We start from the raw sequence: 21,310 nt of genomic DNA on the forward strand, positions 1-21,310 counted from the left end.
GCAGCCAGGAGTCAGCACTGAGTACAGCAGGGCAGCTCTCACAGCCTCTGCCTGATGGAAATGCTTCTCCTCTCACTGTGCAGTGCCTTCCACTCACAGGCTCACAGGCACATCAGCACAGCTCCTCTGTATCCTCCTACTTGCCAATCCAGACTTCTTCTCATCCCCAGTTCCTATTGTTTCCTCTGATAAGCAGGGCCCCAGTGAACAATTAAAGCTTTCAATAAATAATCTCTAAGCACATTCATTTGATTGACTGTTATTTGATACAGCCGTTAGTTTCAATGGGGCAGTTAATATTGACCACATAAAGTACTCCAGACAAACATGAAACAGCTCCAGAAAGCCATGCATTATTACCCTTTATCTGCCAGTCATCTGGGCTACTTATAATGGTCATGGAATTTAAAAATCAATAATAACAATTAGTGTTCTGTACACCCAAACAGATGAATCATGTGAAATGGGTTTTCATATAAAAATCAAAGGGGAAACAAGCCTGGAACACAGAGAAGACTCTTTGAATCCCCAGTGCCCTCTTGGCGAGGCACCTTCATTGGAGCCTTCTGGTCAGGTAGCTAGACTCAAAGGAGAGTGTTCAGGCCTAAATGTGGCTACATGCACAGGAACACAGAATCTCTCACAAGATGAACTTGATCAAAGGAGCGCTAAAAAACACTAAAATTAATGGAACTGGTAATTTACTTCCTCAGAGACGTGTGGCTAGCTACCTTTCAGTTGGTAGGCATTGATGGCGATTATTTTGCTGAGAAATGGCAACAGCAGTATTTCAGCCTCACACACTGCCACTGCAATGTCTAGATAATTAAAATTCAAAGCAGTGGGGAAACATCCCATCCCTAAGCTGTAAGCAGCACACTACACGAAGCCATCCATTCCAAAGACTTGTTTTTCATCAATTATTTGCTACTTTTCTGATGTAAATATAAGAAGGACTAATTAAAATGTATGACTTTTATACAGCTTGTTATTAAAGCCAATGAAAGCATTCTGAGGACCATAATAAAATAATTACATGTGCCTTTAAGAATTCCCTTCACAATACATGGTGGTACTGAATGAAATGAAAACCTCGGGAACTATATTTTGAAGCCTCCACTTCCATTTTAGCTAATTATCCCCACAAGCCTAGCAACAGACCAGACCCTAAAAAAATCATCTGACGCTAAAAGAACCTTCAGACTGTCATCAGCCTTTTCATAATTATGGACTTTGATGACATAACAAAGGCTGTAGCTGTGGAAACCTTTAATATTTTTGAGGACATGAAGTTATTATATTGCTTCTTCATCTCTTCTGGAAATGGGAAGAAAATTGGGGAAAATGAGACCCCACTCTCCTTTCCCCAGTTAACTGCTGCGGGTGTTTAGTCTTCCTGCAGTATTTTGAATTTGGCAAAGTTTTCATTTGTGGAAAATGGTAGTTAATACAGAGTGGCAAAACCCACTGTTTTTGTTGTTTTGTTTTGTCTTTAGAAAGGGACTGACATAGCTCAGTCCAGTCAAGTGCACTGGTCCTGAACCTCCCTCATGCCCCAAGACCAGATCAATTTAGGGAAATGAGTCCAGATTAAATTTTACCAAACTGTGACCTTTAAAGACAAGTGTGATCTTAGAGAGCAGGATGAAACCTTTCATTTGAACTTCTCTAACTCTTAAGACAGACACTTGGAAAGTGAATAATGTGGGTTTCAAGTGTAAAGGACAATGGACACGGCAGGAAACAGACTTTGGGTCTGGCAGTGAACAAACCGGTCATGTGATGCAGAGCAGGGCGGAAACTTTGGGTTGAAGAAGCTGAATGGGGACTGCAGGAATTGGCCGTAATGGCGAGGAACTGGCAGGGTTTGTGGGTGGTTGGTACCCACTGATTGCTGGACTTTGTTAGACGGCAAGAGCCCCACGGCTGGCAGCTGAGGAAGGGGCACCCACTACAGAGTTGTAAATTGTGTCTCAGAAGACATTTATTAAAATACCCGTTTTCTATTAAATTATTTTTGGTATTCCTGTGGCTTGTGAGGGCCAAGATTGCTTACCATGACTCTTTTCAATCTGAGATTCCTTTCTTCCCTCTCTGGGTGGGATCTCTCCTTTTGAGGCCCCGAAGGCCTGAATTCTTGTGGAAACGCTCAGCGGGTAGGGACGATTGTCTGCCAACACTTCCTGTAATCCTAATCTTTTCAGTGCAATCCAGAGCCTACCCAACTCACCCCTTGGCAGCTCTGCACCTAATGAGGCTGGAGAGCAAACAAGTCCACAGTCCCGCGCCTGCCTGGGCCTGCCTGAACTTGCCTGAGACAGGCGGAAAGCCCCAGATGTCAGGGCTCCTGCTCTTGGTAGTCAGAACTTTCAACCCTCTCGTTTAAAGAGGCTTGAGAGGGGTTCACATAAACTTTGTTTTCTTTAATTTGTGCTAGAGACAAGATCTCTATATGACCTTGGCTGGACTGCAGCTCACTATGTAAACCAGGCAGGCCTTGAACTCGGAGATCTGCCTGCTTTTATCTCCTAAGTGCTAGGATTAAAGGCATGAACCACCATACCCAGTAGATCTTAAGGATAAAGCAGGAAGCCAGGCATGAAAAGAGGATTTAGAGCAGCAGACCAACTGATGATGTCACAAGATCTTGGGGTGGGGTGGGGTGGGGTGGGGGTGGGGAGGTTATCGCACTTCCTACTTAGCTGGAGGTACTTAGACCAAGCCACTTTCAAACAAGATCCTGATCTATTTAAAACCTGAGGTGACCATCCTCCTCCAACACCTCAAACCTCAACTTTTTAAAGGCCAGGGAAGGGTTCTTTCAGATGTCTTTGTAACCATTCAGATGAATTCCACGCCCCTCCCCTACCCACCTCAGCTCATACTGAAGTCGAGCCTAGCTGAGCCTATCAATCTTGCAAGGCCAGCCTTCTATTTACACATCTACAATTGGCTATGAAAGGAATCTGTGCTTGGAAGAATGACCCAGAAGCACAAGATGATCCCCAGTAATAATGGAAAATTTAAGTTGTGAGCTCTCCAGTTATATTGACCATGGAATGGCAAGGCTATCTGTGCCACCCGTAGGTTTAAGGGGCGACCTAGAAGATGCCATAATGGTGAAATATCTGGCATATTTCAGTGATTGACGTGGGAACTGCGACGGAACATTTGAAATGGAGGTTTTCTAGAAACGCAGAGATAACCAGCCTTTGAAAGGCAACATTGGACATCAATATCTTGGCAAAGGTTTCCAGCCAACGTTTTTCTGATTAACTTTCATCAAAAACTCCCATATCTGAAATAATCTATTTAATTGATAGTTAGCTGAATTTATATTAGAACATTTAAAGCATTAAAATGCCATTTAAGGATGAATTTATTGGCACTTACATGTAGCTCAAAGTCTGAAGGCGCTTCTCTTCAGGAGCTTCTTCTAAATGGGTGGTTCTCAACCTTCCTAATGCTGCAATCCTTTAATACAGTGACCCCAACCACGAAATCATCTTCATTGCTACTTCATAACTGAAATTTTGCTATTATGAATTATATAAATATGTTTTCTGATGGTCTTAGGCAACCCCTGTGAGGGTCATTTGCCTCATAGGTGTCGAGACCCACAGGTTGAGAACCCACGTTTTAAATGCCCACGGCTTTTGCTGTTAAACCTGAAAAATGTAAAAAGGAGTTTCATCCTTAGAGTGTCCGAGGTTTTCCATTTCTAATTTTCCTCCCAGACACCAACTTCCTAGTTAAAAGCTGTCCAGCCTTTTTTCTTCAAAATTCTTTTTTTAATGTAAAGAATGATAAATCTCCTAAGAATAGAATTGACAATCTTCATCATTTACCATGTATTTCGTCTGTGGAGGAAAGTGAACGGCCTTCCTTAATATTTAAAAAAGAAAACTGTAGGATTTTCTTTCTTTTTCAGCTATTTCCCTGCTTAATGGATTGATGGGGAAACAGTGTGTGAAATCTAAAGACTATAGTTGTATTCTTGTGATTCATCGGAAAACAAAGACACGATGGAAATGTCAAACCAGGATGGTCCTTGCTGGTTCTGGATGGTCCAAAATGAGGAGACCCCTCATTCATGCCAGCAAACCCAGCAGAAGCTGACATTCTAGTCACTTATCTATTAAGAGAAAACAAGGACACATCCCATGCCAGGGCTTTCTGTTCCTACTGGACAGTTGATTCAAACCAGAGCTGCTAATCCAGTCCAAACTAACAGCTTACAGTTAAGAAGATCCAGGGCGCCGCCCCTCCCATGACTTGGTTTGGGGCTTTGGAATTCACTCTTTTCTGGCAATAAAATTTAATCACCGCTTTTCTGTTTCCCCTGTTCTAATTTGCAAACTCACCAATTTATCTGGAAATTGACAGATTTCTATTCTCTCTCTCTCTCTCTCTCTCTCTCTCTCTCTCTCTCTCTCTGTCTCGTAACTGAGAAAGAAAACTTTGTTCATCTTTTGTTTTCGGAGTGACCCTATGATACATATGGCTGAACAGCAGAAAATTATGTCCTACTTTAGAAAAACAATTGGTCCTTTTCACTGAAATATTTATTCAAAACGCCACTCAGTTCACATGGCAGCTGCCGGTCTTCATTGAATCTTTTTGAGAAGGTAACTTTGATTTTGCCACTTTGACCTCATGTTATAGCTCACTAGGAGAAGACTTCGACTCCACTTAGTGCTTCAAACCCAGAGGCCAGCGCTTTAAGAGGGGAAATTTTCTTCCTTAGTCACACATTGCTACTGCTCATTTTAAATATAATTTCTTCTGAATGGGTAAACCCCTATGCAAAAATACTTTTTTCTTCCCTCTTTTGATGTGTGGAAAAGGGAGAACATGCAGAAAGGGGCCAAGATATTGCCACGCTCATGACTTCATCAAAAGCAACTATATTTAGATTTTTTTAAAAAATGAGTTTTACGCCCTGCCCATAAAGCAATTAATTCGGGAAAACGTCTGGAGTTACCTAAAAACAAGAGAATCCAGGAGATATCTGAATAGACACTTGGTGACCCAGATGGAGCCGTTCAGGGACGTCTTTTTGTTATTTACACCACATTCCCTTAGTGGCCCCTAATCCTGATTTCCAATATTTATACCAAACAATCCACAGACCCTACTACAACCAACAGCTGGTTGGCATATCAGTTTTCTGTCTTTCAAATTAAAAGGAAAATAGAGTATTTTAACACTTGACAAAGTGAGGTTCTGGGGGCATTATGTTCAAAGGTTTTAAACACACACAGACACATGGACTCGCACAAGTGCCCCCCCCCCCCCCAACCCTAAGTAAGCTTCCAAAGTTGGAGGTAGTTTTGCGGAATTTGGTCCCAGGCTTTCTTTCCTCTCTGCCCCACTGTTTCTTCTGTACTAAGAGCAAAGTTGAGCTGCACCTTTTCAAAACAGCCATTAGGTAAAATGGAAAACTAAGTCCACAGGATTTAAGCTGTTACTTATGCAAAGGTGGCTCACAGGACTTTCCTTTCAAAAGCCCCAACACTGTAAGACACGGATACTTACTAGAATTTCTTTTGAAAGAATGTTTTAGTTATCCTTAATCTCTGGAATCAACAGAAAGAACTGGGATTCCTTGGTTTGTGGACAACAGAGCCAGTCTAAGCCAGTCTGCGGGGTACCGGCAATATTGACACTTGACTCGGTTCAGCTCCAAGTTGGAGTATGAGTTGAAACCCTAGCTGAAGCTGACCACAATGAGCCCTGATTGCCTTGCTTACAAAAACAAGACACTGGAATTCCTGAAACCCTTTTGTCAAATGCTTTTATTTACTTTGTCTAAAGCAGCTTTCTTTGATTGGGTAACCCTTGGTGCTATCCATAGTTTTTGCTTATCAGCTCGCCCTAGGCGAGTGACACCTTCAGCTCGGCTCTCCCCAGATAAAGCAAATCCCTTGTTTAACTTTTTCAAGAGCAAACAAAGCTTTTCCCTCCACTCTTGCAACCTAATAGGTAAGTTAAGAACGGTAATTGCAAAAGGGAGAATTTCTATAAGTAACTCCGCTCTACAAAATCTCTTTCCAAGACAGGTCTTTCCTTCTACTAAAAATGTTTCAGGACAATCCTCTCTAACAAATCAGTTCCCCAGTGCCCAGTTCCCTAGAATCCCAACTAGAATGTTCAAATCGATTTAATTGCTTTGGAAAGGAGGGCTTGAGGACATGCTAGTGACTGGAAATATTTTCTAATGCTAAGGTTTTGTTTTTGTCTTCTCCAAAAAGAAAATGAGTAACAAAGAGGACAGGGTATTTAGGGAGCCGATGACTATTAAGGCATTTCCTAGAGCGATATTCTGTGTGCTTACACGGGGCTCTGTGAATATTAAGTTGGATGCCCAGGCCTTTGGCATCAAATAGTTATTGGTTTTCCAGCTCCAAACCTGTTGATTTTCTGGCCCAAGAAGTAAGTTTTTTTTTTTTTCTTGTCCTTTTTCCTAAGAAAAAGTTTCAGAGAGTCAGCTGACATGCTGCCCCCGCCCCTCCTCTACTTTGCCTTTGCCTCCCTCTTTAGACAAGTCCCCATGTTGTTAGGAAAACTCAATTTCTCCCAGTTAAACTTTGACCTCTTTGTAAACAAGGATTTAAAATGTCATTTTCAGACTAATGCTCCAATGAATTGTCAAATCAAGTACTAAAAACGTTTTGATAGATAGATGAGCCATTTATCTAAATCACTGTCAGGGTGGCGAAGCATCCTGCAGGCTCCCACCTCCATCAGCTCTACGTAAGATTTCCCAGGACTCCTGGTCATTTCTCAGGCCTGCAGCTGAGCTACTGTTGATGATGAAGCTGAAGCCCCGTGTCAGCATAGATAACCAAACAGTCAATATTGTGTTTGAAAACGAGGCTACCCCACTTAGATTTCTTTTCCTTTAACTGAAGTCCAGGCTCCTGACTGGATTGTAAGGAATGGAAATAATGAATGGCCAGCCCGAGGGGTGTTGGTGGCCAGGACTAACCTAGCAAAACAGCAACTTCTTAGACCAACAAAGTGACTCGGAGAGGTGGCAGTGGGGTCACAGCTAAGACATATTGCCTTTTCTTGGCGAAGGAAACGAGGGAGGCAGCATCCTGCTCCATACTGCCCGGTACATTAGGAACTCCGATTAACCGCCTCACACGGTTGCATTCCTTGAAGAGACCATGTCATATTTTAATTACTTTGCACTGTTGAAATACATAAGGGGGAAGTGTGACTGAGCTCGTGGCTAATCCCAGCAAAGTTAAGTCCCCTCTCTACCCGTTACACAAATTGCATGGAATATCAGATTGCACTACTTGAAGAATGTTCAAAGTCTATGGTCACTTTCTCTGTACTTATTTAAAAACAAACAAACAAACAAACAAACAAACGAAAAACACCTATCTTCAAGAAAGAGTAGGGTGGTAAGGGAGAGCAGGGGCACAGGAGACGTTTCAAGAAACCTCTCCGAGGGAATTTCAGCAGAGGGAATCCATATGCATGGCAGCCTCTCACACCCCTTCAGCATTAAATCATTAAACCCTTTGTCTTGCCACCACTGCACTTTATTCCAGTGTCTTTATTGCATGCATGAGAGACATTTATTTTTCCTTGGTAAAAGAAAGGAAAACAAAAATAAACCTACATTGAGCAGTATGCCGGTGCTGCCATTCGGCCTGGGTGAATCCACTGAGGCAGGCTTTGAGAGCCTTTTCCTGCAGCATGCAGGAGGACGGGCTCGCGGTGTAGAAATCCAGGATCTGCCCGGGACTCACTGACAGAACATCCATACAGTCAAACATGATCTCTCCGCACCGCGCTCTGCAAAAGTGCTTATCCTCTAGGTGTGGAGGCGAGCCGCACAGAAAAGTCCACGAACTCCATCAAACTCTGCCCCTTTTTTGGCACGTAGGCTGTTGGTCTTTTTCCCAGCCCCGAATCATGAATTATGACAGACAAGCCAGCTAAAAGCCTGTAATTGATCCAAATGATCATTTACCATTTTCCAGGCTCGCTCGGCCGATCCAGCCAGGGCGGGGGTTCCCGCACCGATCCCAAGTTCTCCCTTCCAGGCGACGCCCGCGCAGGCCTCCGGGAGCGCGCGGGTCCTATCCTGCCGGTGCCCAGACGCTCCCTGCCCGGGTGGCTCGCGTCCTCTGCATCCCAGTCCTGTGGCCGCGGCGCACGGGAACTCTGGTCCCCCCCTTTGGCAAAGAATAGACCCTCCTGCCTCGGAGCAGCTCACTTCCTACCACTTCTGTCACACGGAATGAAAGATTGAATTGCCTAATATATGCGAGTGAACTTTCGGTGAACCCTTCCCGGGCTGCTAACCTTCAAATGACCCAACCAGTCTGACATCACCAACTCCCAGGATTCTCACAGCGCTTAAAAACTCCCAGCAGCCCTGCAAGAGCCGTCAGCCAGCGAGGCCGCGGCCAGCGTGCGGTGCTCCCCACGGCTCAGCGTGCAAACAATGCCAGGAGCGCAGGGAGGAGCGGGAGTGCGGCTGCGGTTTGCGCCTTTTCATCGGCCCGGCCCTGGCAGGGAGACCCTCGCCCTCAGCTCGCCTCTGAAATTCCTCTCTGCTCTCCCGTTCCTGGCCAAGCCCTTGCAACTTAGGTATCTTTCCACTCCTGTAAAAGCACTCCGCAAGCCCCGAACCTGCCCATCAGGAGCCCCGCCACCGCTCTCAGAAGGAAGCCTCTCGGGCCGGGAAACTTTCCATTACGCTGCAGTCTTTTTATTCCTTCTTCGTATTATTATTATTATTATTATTATTATTATTATTATTATTATTATTATTATTTCCTCCCTTTTTCGCACTCTTGCAGGCTCTAGCTGAGCTAGCTCCGGAGGGGAGAGAAAAGTCCCTTCCGGGATCTACTTAGATTTAAAAAAAACCCTCAGGCAGAAACACCTGGAGCAGTCACAGATTAGTTGCACCAGTCTCTGTTTCTAATCTCTCCTTTCTCTTCTTTCTATCAACCCCCTCCCTTCCCCCGTGCCAATCGCGCTCTCACAAACACAGAAAGTGAGAGGCAGAACAGAGAGACCAGGGTTTTGTGTGTGTGTGTGTGTGTGTGTGTGTGTGTGTGTGTGTGTGTGTGTGTGTGTGTGTGTAGAAAGAGAGAGACAGAGACAGAGAGAGAATTTTAGATTCTGGTTTGCTGGTTGGCGAAAATAGCAACTCTGCCACTGGCCATCTGTGTGTCTAGGAAAATACTGATTTTCTCTAGGACCCAGTTTTCTCATCTGTATACCATCCATAGAATGTAAACAACTACCTGTCACTTCTCAATAAGTACACAGAAGCCTCCTGTATCTAGCTGTGGGGACTTTTGCCAGGGACACCAGGACCCTCCTGAGGCTACAGGGTTCAGCGGTTGGTAGACTTGTGCTCCATCTGAACCCACGCTAATCCCCAGTCCGTGCACAGGGAGTGTGTTGGTGGCCACTTCGTCAGGCACAGGTCCCCACACATAACTTAACACGGAGTTTGAAAACCGAGTAAGTGTGAGGGTTTTATAATTCTGAAAGTTAGACTTGGCTCAGACCACCCCTGTCCAATTATACCTGATTAAAAAAAACAAAACTCCAGTGTTCAGACTAGAGGATTTCTCTTCCTTTTTTAACTGCTTACACTGACTCAGCCTAGGGGATGGAGCAGAATTTTTTTTTTAAGTTGTTCTCAAAACCCAGAGGCAATTGGTACAGATGCAGCCAAGCAGCCAGCACTTGCAAAAGGGAAGCCACCTGCAGCTAGCTTCCAACTTCTGCTGCTGGATGCAGGACGCTGGAAAGAAGATGCCGGGCAGAGCCAGACCCTGCTTCCTTCTCTGCCAACCTGGGAATTCTCCCACAGGAGGCTGGCAAGGGAGTAGGTGAGGAAGCCCGGACTCCTGTCTTCCTTTGTGGGTGGTGCTGGGACGGAAGGACACCAACACACAGGCGAGCCTGTCAGGTACACCTGCCCTTGCTGAAATGTCCCTCTGACTAGTTGGTTGTTTTTCGGCTGTCCTGGCCCAGGATGGGAGCATGCTGCACACTCCTCCTTAGAGGCCGAGTGTCCCTAAGAAGGTACTCTGTACCTGCAGCATAGGAAGCTCAGAGCGCTGAAGGGAGAGGTCTCACCGGAAGTGCACAGTTTTGCTTTCCGTTCTGTAGCCATTTTGTTAGAAACTCGTCAACTACAAAGACAACACACATTACAAAGCGACCACTTAGCCCACCACCATTGAACAATTGTAAAGATACAAAACGCTGGGCTACGTGTGGCTTTCTGCTTGGCCCAAGAGACTTACTGCCCCTGAATGCTTCCTTGAGGTCCTGGGTTCCCTGGAAACAGAGTGAGGAGCACCCAGTAGTGGAGGTGGAGGAGAAGGTATGCGCAGAGGGGAGAGGAACTGAACAGAGCTGAAATATGATGTAAGGTAGAGGTGGGAAAGCTTGGCACCATGGCAGATAGATACCTGTGTCTCGGGTGCCGTTCTCCAGGAGGCTGCCGCACTCCCTTGAGGAAATTGCTAATCATGGTCCCAAAGTGCAGGGAGGCAGTGGTCATGGGAAAGAGAGGATGAGCCCAGAAATGTCTTCCACAATATTCCTCCTTTGTGTGCCTGTGTGTTGCTAAAATTCCTTCTCTTCAGGAGACCTAAGCAATATTTAACCCTTCTCCTAAACCTATGGTTCCAAGGACAGAGGTCAGTATTACTAGAGGTCACTTTAGGGAACTTTGAGTTTACTGGGCTTCCTTACAAAGCACAGTTGAAAGATCACTTACAGGGATGTGTGGGGGTGCTCGCTCCCCAACTAGGCACTCTTGAAAAGTACTTCAGCAGAGAAGACAGCTTCCCCACAGCTATGCAGATGGAGACCACATCCCCCATATATTTTAAGGCCTTCCGCAGGCCGCGGGGCAATTAAGGCAGAGTTGCACACAACAGGTGGTGGGGAAGATGTCACCCTCCCCAGCTTTTCCTGGGGTGGGACAGTAGGTATTAACAATCAACAAGCCCAGCTAGGATTATCCTTTTGCAAGGGGACACAGCTGAACTCCCCCAGGATAGCAGTTGCTTGGCTGAGAGGATAAGTCTCCAGCAAGGCTCTTTGTGGTTGTGGTGTGCTGTGTGCTTGTGATTGGGGAATTTCTTTCTTTGCACAAGGATAATTTAGATTTATAATCACCTTGAGATTCTTTTAATTGTAGAGAAATGAACTTGATCAGTATTTAAATCTGTGTGGATGGGATATTATGGACTTCTTATAATGCAGTGGGACTCACCAGTCAGTGAATCATTTCTCATCATGGATTAATTACACCAGTGGCACAGACTGAGGCTATTAGGGGGTGCTAATTCAAAAGCGACATTTAGTCACATTTCTTATCATTTTTTTGGTCGGTAAATCTTCTCCCACCTTTTGAAAACATGATTCTTCCCTGAAGTCTTTCTTTTAAATAGAAGTAAGGAAAGCACCAATGAACATACACTATAAATACATGCTCATGAATGATAGTGACTAATGAATATGGTAGAGAGTTAAACCGGAGCCAATGTGTTCACAGTGAAGTGTGAAGGAGTGACATCACTTTAAGTCTGATTTACATAGCTAGAAAGAACCTTTCCGATGCCCTCCACGGGCGCCTGTTCTAACATGGACACCTCTTCTATTTTCTCTATTTGATCAGTGGTCTAATGAACAACAAGAAAAAAAAATCCCCAAAAGTTTGAGAGTCAAATTCATTTTGTTTGAGAGTCACTGGGTATTTGCTTGCCAGTGTGACACAGCACATTTGAAAACCATAATCATAAAATAGGAATTTATAGCCAGAGTTCAGGATCTACATCTGTTTCTCTGGGTTTGAAGCAGCAATTACCCACTGGACAATCCTGAGTGATACGCCATGAACCACGCTCAGCAAACATGTCAGAGCCAGAGAGTTCCCTGAAGAAAGAACAGTGTCCAAATGCACGTGACAGCTTGCTCGCAGCTCCTCCTCCACACCGTCATGGGTGGAGCTAAGCTCCTCTGGGTTCAAATGTGCCCACATGGCCACAGCATGCACAATCCCACCCACACTGGAGCGGAGCTGGCTGTTTTAGACACAGCTAGCTTTTTTTTTTTTTAATGACTTTTGGTTTATTTATTTATTTATTTATTTTTTCCTCTTAGGGCATTCATGTCATGTTACTGTTGGGGGAATACTTGCCTGGATTTGATCCCTAGCACCACATAAATAGGGCATGGTGACATATACCTGTATTCTGGGCACTTGGACATAGAGGCAGGAGAGTAGAAGAGCAAACTTATCCTCAGCTTCAGATGGACTTGGGCTCTAGGTTGGGATACATGAGACCCTCTCCCCAAAATAAAACCAGGAAGTGTTTTCCTGTTAGCGACCTAAGCCCTCTTGGATTGGATTGTTCCCTCTTCAGTCTAGTTCTATGGGCAGAGAATACACTAGGGCTGTGTTAGAGTTCAGTGTTTTCCTTTATATGAGTTGCTCTGGCCATGGTGTCTTTTCACAGCAATGAATCCCTAATGAACATAGTCTGCTTTATTTTATTTTATTCTGGGGGGGTTGTGTCTTAATTCAATGTTTTCCAATGAGCTAAAATGAGACAAGCCTCCTAGATGGGTGAATGATCAGAAGCAGAGCTTGATTCTTCTAAATGATGGAATTGTGTGTGACATTTCAGTATCAAGGAAACAACCAAGGGCACATCTCAGCTGCTGCCTGCTCTCCTGGCTCAGTATGACATTTCAGAGACGGTGTAAGTGATCCAAGTAGTCCTTAGTCCTTAAACTTAATCTACTGCTTAATTCAACTGAAACTTTTAAAAACTCTGTCCCTCAGTCACTTAGATGCATCTCATGCACTGGAAAGTCACAGCTAGTGCTTGGCATGTGAACAGAACCATAGAAATGTAGACAACATTGTTGAGGGTTCCGTCAGAGTCAGACAAATGGTCAGGAAGGCAGTGGGTAGAGGAAGGCACTGAGTTTAGACACTGGGTGAAACTTAGCTTTGCCTCTTCTTGGCTCTCTGACCCCAAGCCAGCAAGGGCACTTGTTTACTCTCTGCAGGCTCACATCTCTCACCTATTCAATGCAGTCTAAAGTGATACACCATCTAGTACTGCCTCATGAACAAATGGATATAACTTAGAACATAGTATGGGATTCAGTATAACTTTGAAAATGCCAGGATGGGGTCTGCCAGGAGAAAGTACAGCCAGGACCACCTTGCCCACTCCTACCCAGAGTGTGGGATGAGAGCCTCGATAATTCTGTCAGGGTAGACATTTCAACCTCATACTTAGGCTAATAAGGACATTTCTGGGACTTTCTGCACATGCCTGTTTAGGATCAGTATGTTATGTGCTGAACACATCTTTGTGAATGGAGTCTCTAACCTATGATGTCTCATCTTAATTGTGAGGAAAAGAATGACCTCTGCCTTGTGCTATGTTGCTAAGCTATGGAGACCCAGATGTGAGTTGTATGAAGTGTATTCCTGAGACCATGTATTTTCAATTTATAGTAGCTTCATCAGGAGACATCTCCACTGAAATCAATGAATGCTTACATTATATGGTTTCTTTTATTTACAGCATAAACCATGAGTCAGAATGGCAGTGAGATATTTGAGAGTCCTCCATACTTCTATAGGAGGCAGAAAATAGATTAAACAACTTGCTGTTTTCTGCAGGTGTGTTCAGTCTTAGGAACTTAACACCAATTATAGAGAATTAAATGACAATAATATTACAAAAATAGAAGATTAACTTTATTTTTCTATCTCATTTTTCTTTCAATTCTTCCATTATCCATCCAGTCCACATCCTCATTGATCTGACCATCTCAGCCATCTTTTCATTCATTTGCCTAACTGTGATGGCTACTCTTGGTTGTCAACTTGACTACATGGAATTAACTAAAATGCAAAAATGGGATTTTTTTTTCTTAATTAAGTCATTTGAAATGGGACAAGCCACTTCTAATCTGGATCTTTTAAGGTGGAAAGATATACCTTTAATCTGGAACATACCTTCTTCTGAAGCCTATATAAAGAACATGGAAAAAGGAAGCTTGCTTCCTTTGGCTGCTTGCTGTTACTCTTGCTAGAAAGTGCATTGTTCACTGGCATAGGAGCCTGCTTCTTGCTTCTTCAGGATTCCAGCAAAGACTGAAGACCAGCTGACACACCCAGCCTTGTGGACTGAGCAACTACTGAGTTCTTGGACCTTCTGTTGATTGTTAGACTAGTTGAAGCACAGCTTGTAAGTAATCATTGTGTGTGTGTGTGTGTGTGTGTGTGTGTGTGTGTGTGTGTGTGTGCTCACCCCCCCACACACACACACATACAGTTTTGTTCCTCTAAAGAACCCTAACTAATATACCTGATATTCACCCACCAATGTGTGGTCCATTTATCCACCTATTCACTCATCCATCCATGCATCCATCCATGCATCCATCCATCCATCCTTTTCCCATGATCTAACTTCCAGGGAAAAGACAGAACACTTTTAAGAAGACAGCATGGAAGACTGCTGGCAAGACTTCTCAGATGATACTCTTATACCTTTCTAGAATCCTTTTAAAGGATTTTCTGAAAAGATATTGAGGCAGAAGCAAGGAGAAAGGCATTGGTTCCACAGATTTAGTTAAACAAGATTAATAAATCTGGCCATGATAGAGAGGGCCCAAAGATTTAACAGAGTATCCAAGGATCAATTCTACTGAAGTCAGTTCTGTTGAAAACACAAGAGGCAATTCTGACTAGAGGCAAGCCAACGACACAAAGATTTCCTTCAGACACTGCTGGGAGCAGGGTATAAAAAGTACAAATACTTCAGTGAAGGGTACAGAGGGAATGAAACTGAAAGTTATTCTAGTGTCTGACAGAGAAAATGGCAAATAAAAACATCCCAAGGTGATTGAGTGAGACCTGTCAGAGCACAGCAGAAGCTGGGTAGACATTCCCAGGAAGGTTCTGTTGGGAAATGATGATGAGTGTGGAGTCATGTTACAGTCACATGCAGAGCTTTAACACAGTGTACACTTTCTGGTGAAAATACATTTTTCTCTCCTTGTTCACATAGCAGGGTGTAAAGCAACCTTCCTTATCCACTTCAGGCTAGAGGGTGGAAACATTTTGGAAGGACTGTGCTATGGCTTCTAAAGTTGGCTTGGGGTCTGTGGTGGTTTGATAAGAGTGGCCCTGATAGGTTCATATATTTGAATGCTTGGTCATTAAAGAGTGGCACTACTTGAGAAGGATTTGGAGGTGTGGCCTTGTTGGATGAAGTGTGTCCCTGGAGTGGAGGTTTCAAAAGGCCAAGCCAGGTTCATGGCTTTTTCTCTTTCTGCTGAACCTCTCAGCTACTTCAGCTCCATGCCTGCCTGCCTGCCATTAAGCTTCCCACCATGAGGATAATGTGCTAAACCTCAGAAAATGTGAGCAAGTCCAATGAAATCCTTTCTTTTGTAAGAGCTGCCATGTTCTTTCATCTGGGACTGTGCCTCTAGTCACTTCCATGAGGACATAGGGAGTTAGATGTGGATGGCACAAATGTGCATGGCAGGTCCTTTAAGTCCTCTGTTTGAGCATGTTGGACTTTGGGCTTCCCCTTGTTCTTTCAGAATCCAGTTCCAGCAGCAAGTGCACTGAGGGAAACAACCCTCACCCTTAGTATTGATAGTTCGGAGCACACTTCCCAGTGTCTTGGCATTCAAAATACCAGAGTGAGAAGAGCAGGAAGCTCCATCTCACCACCTTTTACTTTTCTCCAAGAGGAAGGAGCTGGAGATACAGGGATAAAGAAAAGAATCTGAATGAACAGGAAGGACAGAACAGCCCCAGAGGAGCAGACTCAGTGTGGTACACTCCTCACCCAGCCAGCTCTCTTTTGCCAGCTGGAAGACACAGAGGCTCAACCACTTCATTATGGCTTCACTTTGCAGATGCTCATATCACACAGAACTTACAAGTAGTACAGCTCTTTAACTGTGAATTTCTGTTGTGAAGTCCGCAGCCATGCAAGGCTCTTCATGGATCCCACAGATGGGAACAGTGGCTGGAAGAGGGCCAACCCACAGGTGGCAAGACCTGAGTCCTAGATGGTCTCTGTGAAACAGTTGTTCTCAAACCCTGGGTCGCTTACCTCTATGTCTAGAGGATGGCATGAAAGACCAGTGAAGGACCACATTTATGCACCATGTTTTTGGGTCCTTTAGACTACATACTCATCAGAACTCTTTCCATGCATTTCAACAATTTTAAAAAAAGAAAAGAAGTCTTTGGTATTTTCCATGGTATTACCCCAAACCCAGGAGCTTCGCCTTGTGTGGAATACCTGTGCGCCTGCCTCTGGCCTATATTCTTGTCTCCCATCATGTGGAGATTGCCTTCCTGCCCAGAGAAAAGTGGTCAGAGTTTCTCTCTGTGTCTCTGTGTGCTCCAAGCTAACTTTGGCAAAGCCAGTGGAAACCTCACCTTGAGTGCCAAACATTCTCTGGGCCAGACTCTAGGCTTGGATGGGTTCTGGCTTTCTGGGATGTACTTGGAGGCTATAGAGAACCCTACTCAATCACCCAATGTTTGAGATATTTTTGTAGCCAGTCTACAGGAGAAGGATGAATTTGTTCAACCCTGCTTTGCTTTCTGTTCCTGTGAAAATCAATATAGAGCCAAAAGCAACTTGAAGGGGAAATAATTTATTTTAGCCTATAGGTTATAGTCTATGGTTGAGGGACACCAAGGTAGGAACCTAAGGCAGGAACATAAAGCAGAAACCATGGAGGGATTCTGCTGACTGGCTTGCTCCCAGGCTTAAGTTCACTCCTTCTTACACAGCCCAACCCCACCTGTCTAAGGATGGTATCATCCACAGTGGGCCGGGCTCTGATACATCAGTTAGAAACTGAGAAGTAAGTCCTTGCAGAATCACCAGTGTATCTGTCAGAGTTGGAATCTGGGGTACTCACCCCAGAATCCCCAGAACCCCCAGAAACATGGTTTCTAAGTTTGGTCTCCAGCATGTGCCGCTTGTTTGAAGACCGTGGAGGCTGGAGGAAGCTCCTGGCTGACGAAGTAAATCTTTAGGATTGGGCTTTTGACTGTGACACCACAGCTACTTCCAACCTGCTCTCCTCTGCTTCCTGGTCCATGCCACACGAACAGCTTCCCTCACTACCATCATGAATGGGACTGCTCCAACTGCCTTCTCCACTACAATGGAAATCGTGGGTCCAAATAAATCCTCCCTTATGTTGCTTTGTCAGGTGTTTGGTCACAGTGACACAAAGGTCAGCAACACCCCAGCCTCTCAAAGATCCAAGGGAGGCTACCTGGTATGATTCTTTTGGCTGGGACTGACAGACTCCAATGGTTATAAAATAAAGTTTTACTGGAGCCCAGGAAAGGAACTTTCATCTGTTTATAGATTTTCTATGGCGGCTGTTATACAGCAAAGTTGAACGATTGCAGCCCAGACAATGGGTCCACAGAAGCTCTGCAGATTTATAATCTGAGTCTTTACATGGAGGAGACTGCTGAGCACATGTGTCAATTTCCACACATCTAGCAGATTTTGAAGGCATCCATTGTCTGTATCTCAGCCAGGCTTTCTTTTTGTCTGAAATTCTCATTGCACTGACATGCAAACTGTCTGCAACTATTTTTCCAACATGCCATACACACTTCTTTTTGCTCTACAGTGGTCTTTGCTTAGATGTGAATGTCATTACTCTACTACTTCTTAAAATCCCATTTTGAATGTTAACCTATAGACAATGATTCTAATTAAAATAAGACCCTAACTCTTACTCATTACTATGCCTTTGGATGGGCAAGATTTACTTTTTCATACTTTCTGCTGACTGACTATAAAGACCGGCCGGCTGAAAGAGCAAATGAATGGCAAGGGGGGATCCCTGAGGATATTGGTTACCAGAGCTATGGTTTAGTTGAAAGTAAAAATTGGTTAAAACTCAGAGATCTCCTTGCCTTAATCTCCTGTTATTAAAGGCATATACTACCTTGCCTGGGCCTAAGCTTCTTACAGTTACTATGCCTCAAGATCTCCATGCTAAGATCCAGGTCAGAAACTTGTGTCTTCCAGCCTCAAGATAGATCTGGATCACAGGTGAGCCCTCCAATTCTGGACTGTAGTTCATTCCAGACATAGTCAAGTTGACAACCAGGAATAGCCATTACACTCTCTCAAAATATATGGTGGGAAGCCCCTGAGGAATAACATCCCAGGTTGCAGTCTGGCCCCCATATGCACATACATGTACACACATATGTGCATGCGGATACTCAGAGTAATATCACAGAGCACTAGGAATAAATGAACCTAAAATGTGTGCAAATAAGTGACACAAAAAAGCTGTGTGAAGGAAGCCAGAAATACATAAAAAGGCACAACTCTATTAATACAAATTCAAGAAAAGAATTGGTTTCTGCGATTAGAATTCAGGATGCAGATCAGGAGCAGGTCAAGACTAAAAGACGAACAATCTCTGACATGTTCAGTTTCTTGGCCTGGTTGAATGTTTGTGTTCCCTTTGGATAAAAAAAAATCTAAGCCTGACCTAATGATGTGTGTGCTTTCTCCCATAAATGTCATTTCAATAAAAATGTTTAGTTAATAAATAAAGAGTAGATGGGACAGGTGACTCACAGATTGTTAAAAACCCTCCATTGGTCTTTTAGCTAAAACATTTCGATGAAACTACCCTAGGACTGTAAGAAGCTAAAGGGCTGTAAGCAGCCGTAGCGGCATTGAGTGCGATAACTAGAATCCATCATTTAATTCTGAAGTACAAAGAGCATCTTGCTAGCATCCATGCAACTAGGTTTCCTTGGTTAGTAGTAAGAGATAATAACACTTAAAAATAACCCAAAGCCTTAATATTTTAAAATATTATGTTTACATTTTAAATTAATATCAGAGTAAGAAAAGGCAGAGAAAAGATGGAATAGGGAGCAGAGTACAAAAGAAAAATTAAATGTGCCTTTTCCTTGAGGTCATTGTCCACTGCCAATTCCCCACCGTGAGTCACCTTGGCCACAGGGCATTATTACAAAATAACAAAGCCCATTAGACAATGGAGCATCATTACTGGGGAGTAACCCTTTCAGTGATTCCTTAAACAGAGCTCCTTCTGTCATTCCTGGGTGACAGATAATTCTCCATGACAGCTGATGCCTCCTTCAAAATCTTGTGCTCCTAGACATCCAAATACACTGCCCTGCCTTTCTTTCCCAGAGGCCTCTTTGTTCACTCGCAGAGTTACCCGTGTATCTTTTGCACTTCTGGATAGTTTGAGTTGCTTCCCAGACACATCGTCTTTGGATATCTGCTCTGTCAGAGAGTTCGCCTTCAATGTACCACCTGACTCAGATACTGACTCTCTCAGCCAGGCAGCATGAATCCTGGGGTATTAGAATCTTCGGAAGAATTGGTTTTTTGTTGGCGGGGGCATCATTGGCATTGAGTAGGTACAGAGTTTCTAATTCATGTCCACCAACATTAGAAAATAATTAATTCATAAGACACGTGACTCTGACCTCAGAACGTAATTCCTTCTTGCACACGTGTGTAAAGTGTCAATATGTACTATATCTCTCAAGACGCAGTCTGTATATGGAGAGATTAATAGATTTTTGTCTTCTGCTGAATTTCGCCAAGCATCAAGAGCATCTCTCAGAAGGTCCTGTTATTCCCTAACCCTCAGTGCCAGCCTGAGTTGTCACTGTCACACTGGTCATCCATAAAGTCATGACATCTGGTTTTGCCCACCTTAACCTCCAGTGTGGGCAGGCACAACTCTGACATATTAAAATACGAATGACTATCACAAATACCCTTCCTTTGTGTAGGTATCTCTGAGCCATCCCGTCTTCAGGCTTTGCACAGGTAGAGTTTAGACCCTGTAAGCTCCATCACATTAGGATCTGGGACATTCTGTAAGTTCACCACAGTAGGCTCTGGGACACACTGTAAGCTCTACTACAGTAGGCTCTGGGATACACTGTAAGCTCTACTACAGTAGGCTCTGGGATACACTGTAAGCTCCACCACAGTAGGCTTTGGAACATTCTGTATGCTCCACTACAGTATGCTCTGGGATACACTGTAAGCTCCACCACAGTAGTCTCTGGGATATTCTGGGGGTCATTACTAAACAAAGGACTGAGATCACTGACTTGGAGAAACAGCTCTAATTCCTCTGAAAATTGTTCAAATGCCTCAAATGTCTTGACTTCTTGTGTCAAATGCAGGTCTGACCTTTGCCTGCTGTGCAGCAAATATTTACCAGTGGTCCTCTGAAGAGGTTGTGGGGAGAGACAAGCTGCTCCCAGATGCCTATGCTGTCAATATTTACTAAGGCCAGTTTCAAGAATGTAATAGTATGACGTCACTGCCCCTGGAATTGAGATGAAATACTCCAAGTTGACTGGAATGCGTTTACGTAGGTGAGGTTATCAGCTCTCTTTACATAGCCCATTATTTGCTAGGGGACTCCAAAATATTTCTGGGGATCATAAACAAATAAACCAAGAACAAACAAACAGATCCCAAACCCATATGGCAAAGAAATTGACATCACTAGCTCAGATAGTTCTCTGTTCCAAGATTAAAGAGAGAATGAAGACAAGAAATGAATCAAATAGTACTTCACAGGGCCTGTTGACATCAGGAGAAAATGTCTGTGTAAAAGAGCTATCATTTTCACGTGGGAGCCACATGGCATGACAATGTGTTTGTGGTGTTCATTCCACCACTGTGGATAGATGTGTGGCTCCAAGGAAGGACAATCCCTGCTAGATATGTGACACTGAGGAAGGCTGTCCCTGCCAGATGGGTGTGTGACGCCTAGGAAGGCTATCCCCAGCCAGTTGCTTCTCACAGTGGAAACTAAGGCTAGCAGCCTCACTGTGTGCTTGTTATTCAAAGAGAGGTTGGCCATTGTGACGGACATGATTTGTCAGCTATTTTCAGGTCTAAGACCCATATGGTGTGCTTTGGTCATAGTACAAAATCTCATCAAGACAGGATGGCAAGGGGCTGGAGTGATGGCTCAGTGACTAAGCACTCACGTGCTGCTCTTCCAAAAGACCTGGGTTTGGTTCTCGGCACCCACATGGCTCATGATCACATGTAACTCCAAGTATAGGGTATGTGAGGTCCTATTCTGGCCTCTAATATACTTACAGATAGGAAAAAGAGCATACACATGAAATAAAAATAAATAAATCTTTAAAGAAAAAGAGACAGAATGGTGAATAGATCACTAT

The 21,310-nt window shown here is 44.0% G+C and overlaps 1 protein-coding gene across 2 annotated transcripts in view; it reads right to left on the minus strand.

Moving 5' to 3' along the window:
* The window catches only part of Rarb (retinoic acid receptor beta), a 334,463-nt gene that overhangs the window by 132,668 nt on the left and 180,485 nt on the right, over positions 1-21,310 (minus strand). Inside the window, exon 1 of one of the 2 annotated variants that reach the window (XM_021202968.1) lies at positions 7,640-8,372. The exons of the other annotated variant lie outside the window; for it this stretch is intronic. Within the exon in view, the coding sequence (XP_021058627.1) occupies positions 7,640-7,796 (157 nt within the window). The 5' untranslated portion in view covers positions 7,797-8,372. Of the gene's footprint in view, positions 1-7,639; positions 8,373-21,310 lie in introns of those variants that run through there. 2 annotated transcript variants of the gene reach the window in all.

Source organism: Mus pahari, chromosome 8, assembly GCF_900095145.1.
Source record: "Mus pahari chromosome 8, PAHARI_EIJ_v1.1, whole genome shotgun sequence".
NCBI classification, from domain to species: domain Eukaryota; kingdom Metazoa; phylum Chordata; class Mammalia; order Rodentia; family Muridae; genus Mus; species Mus pahari.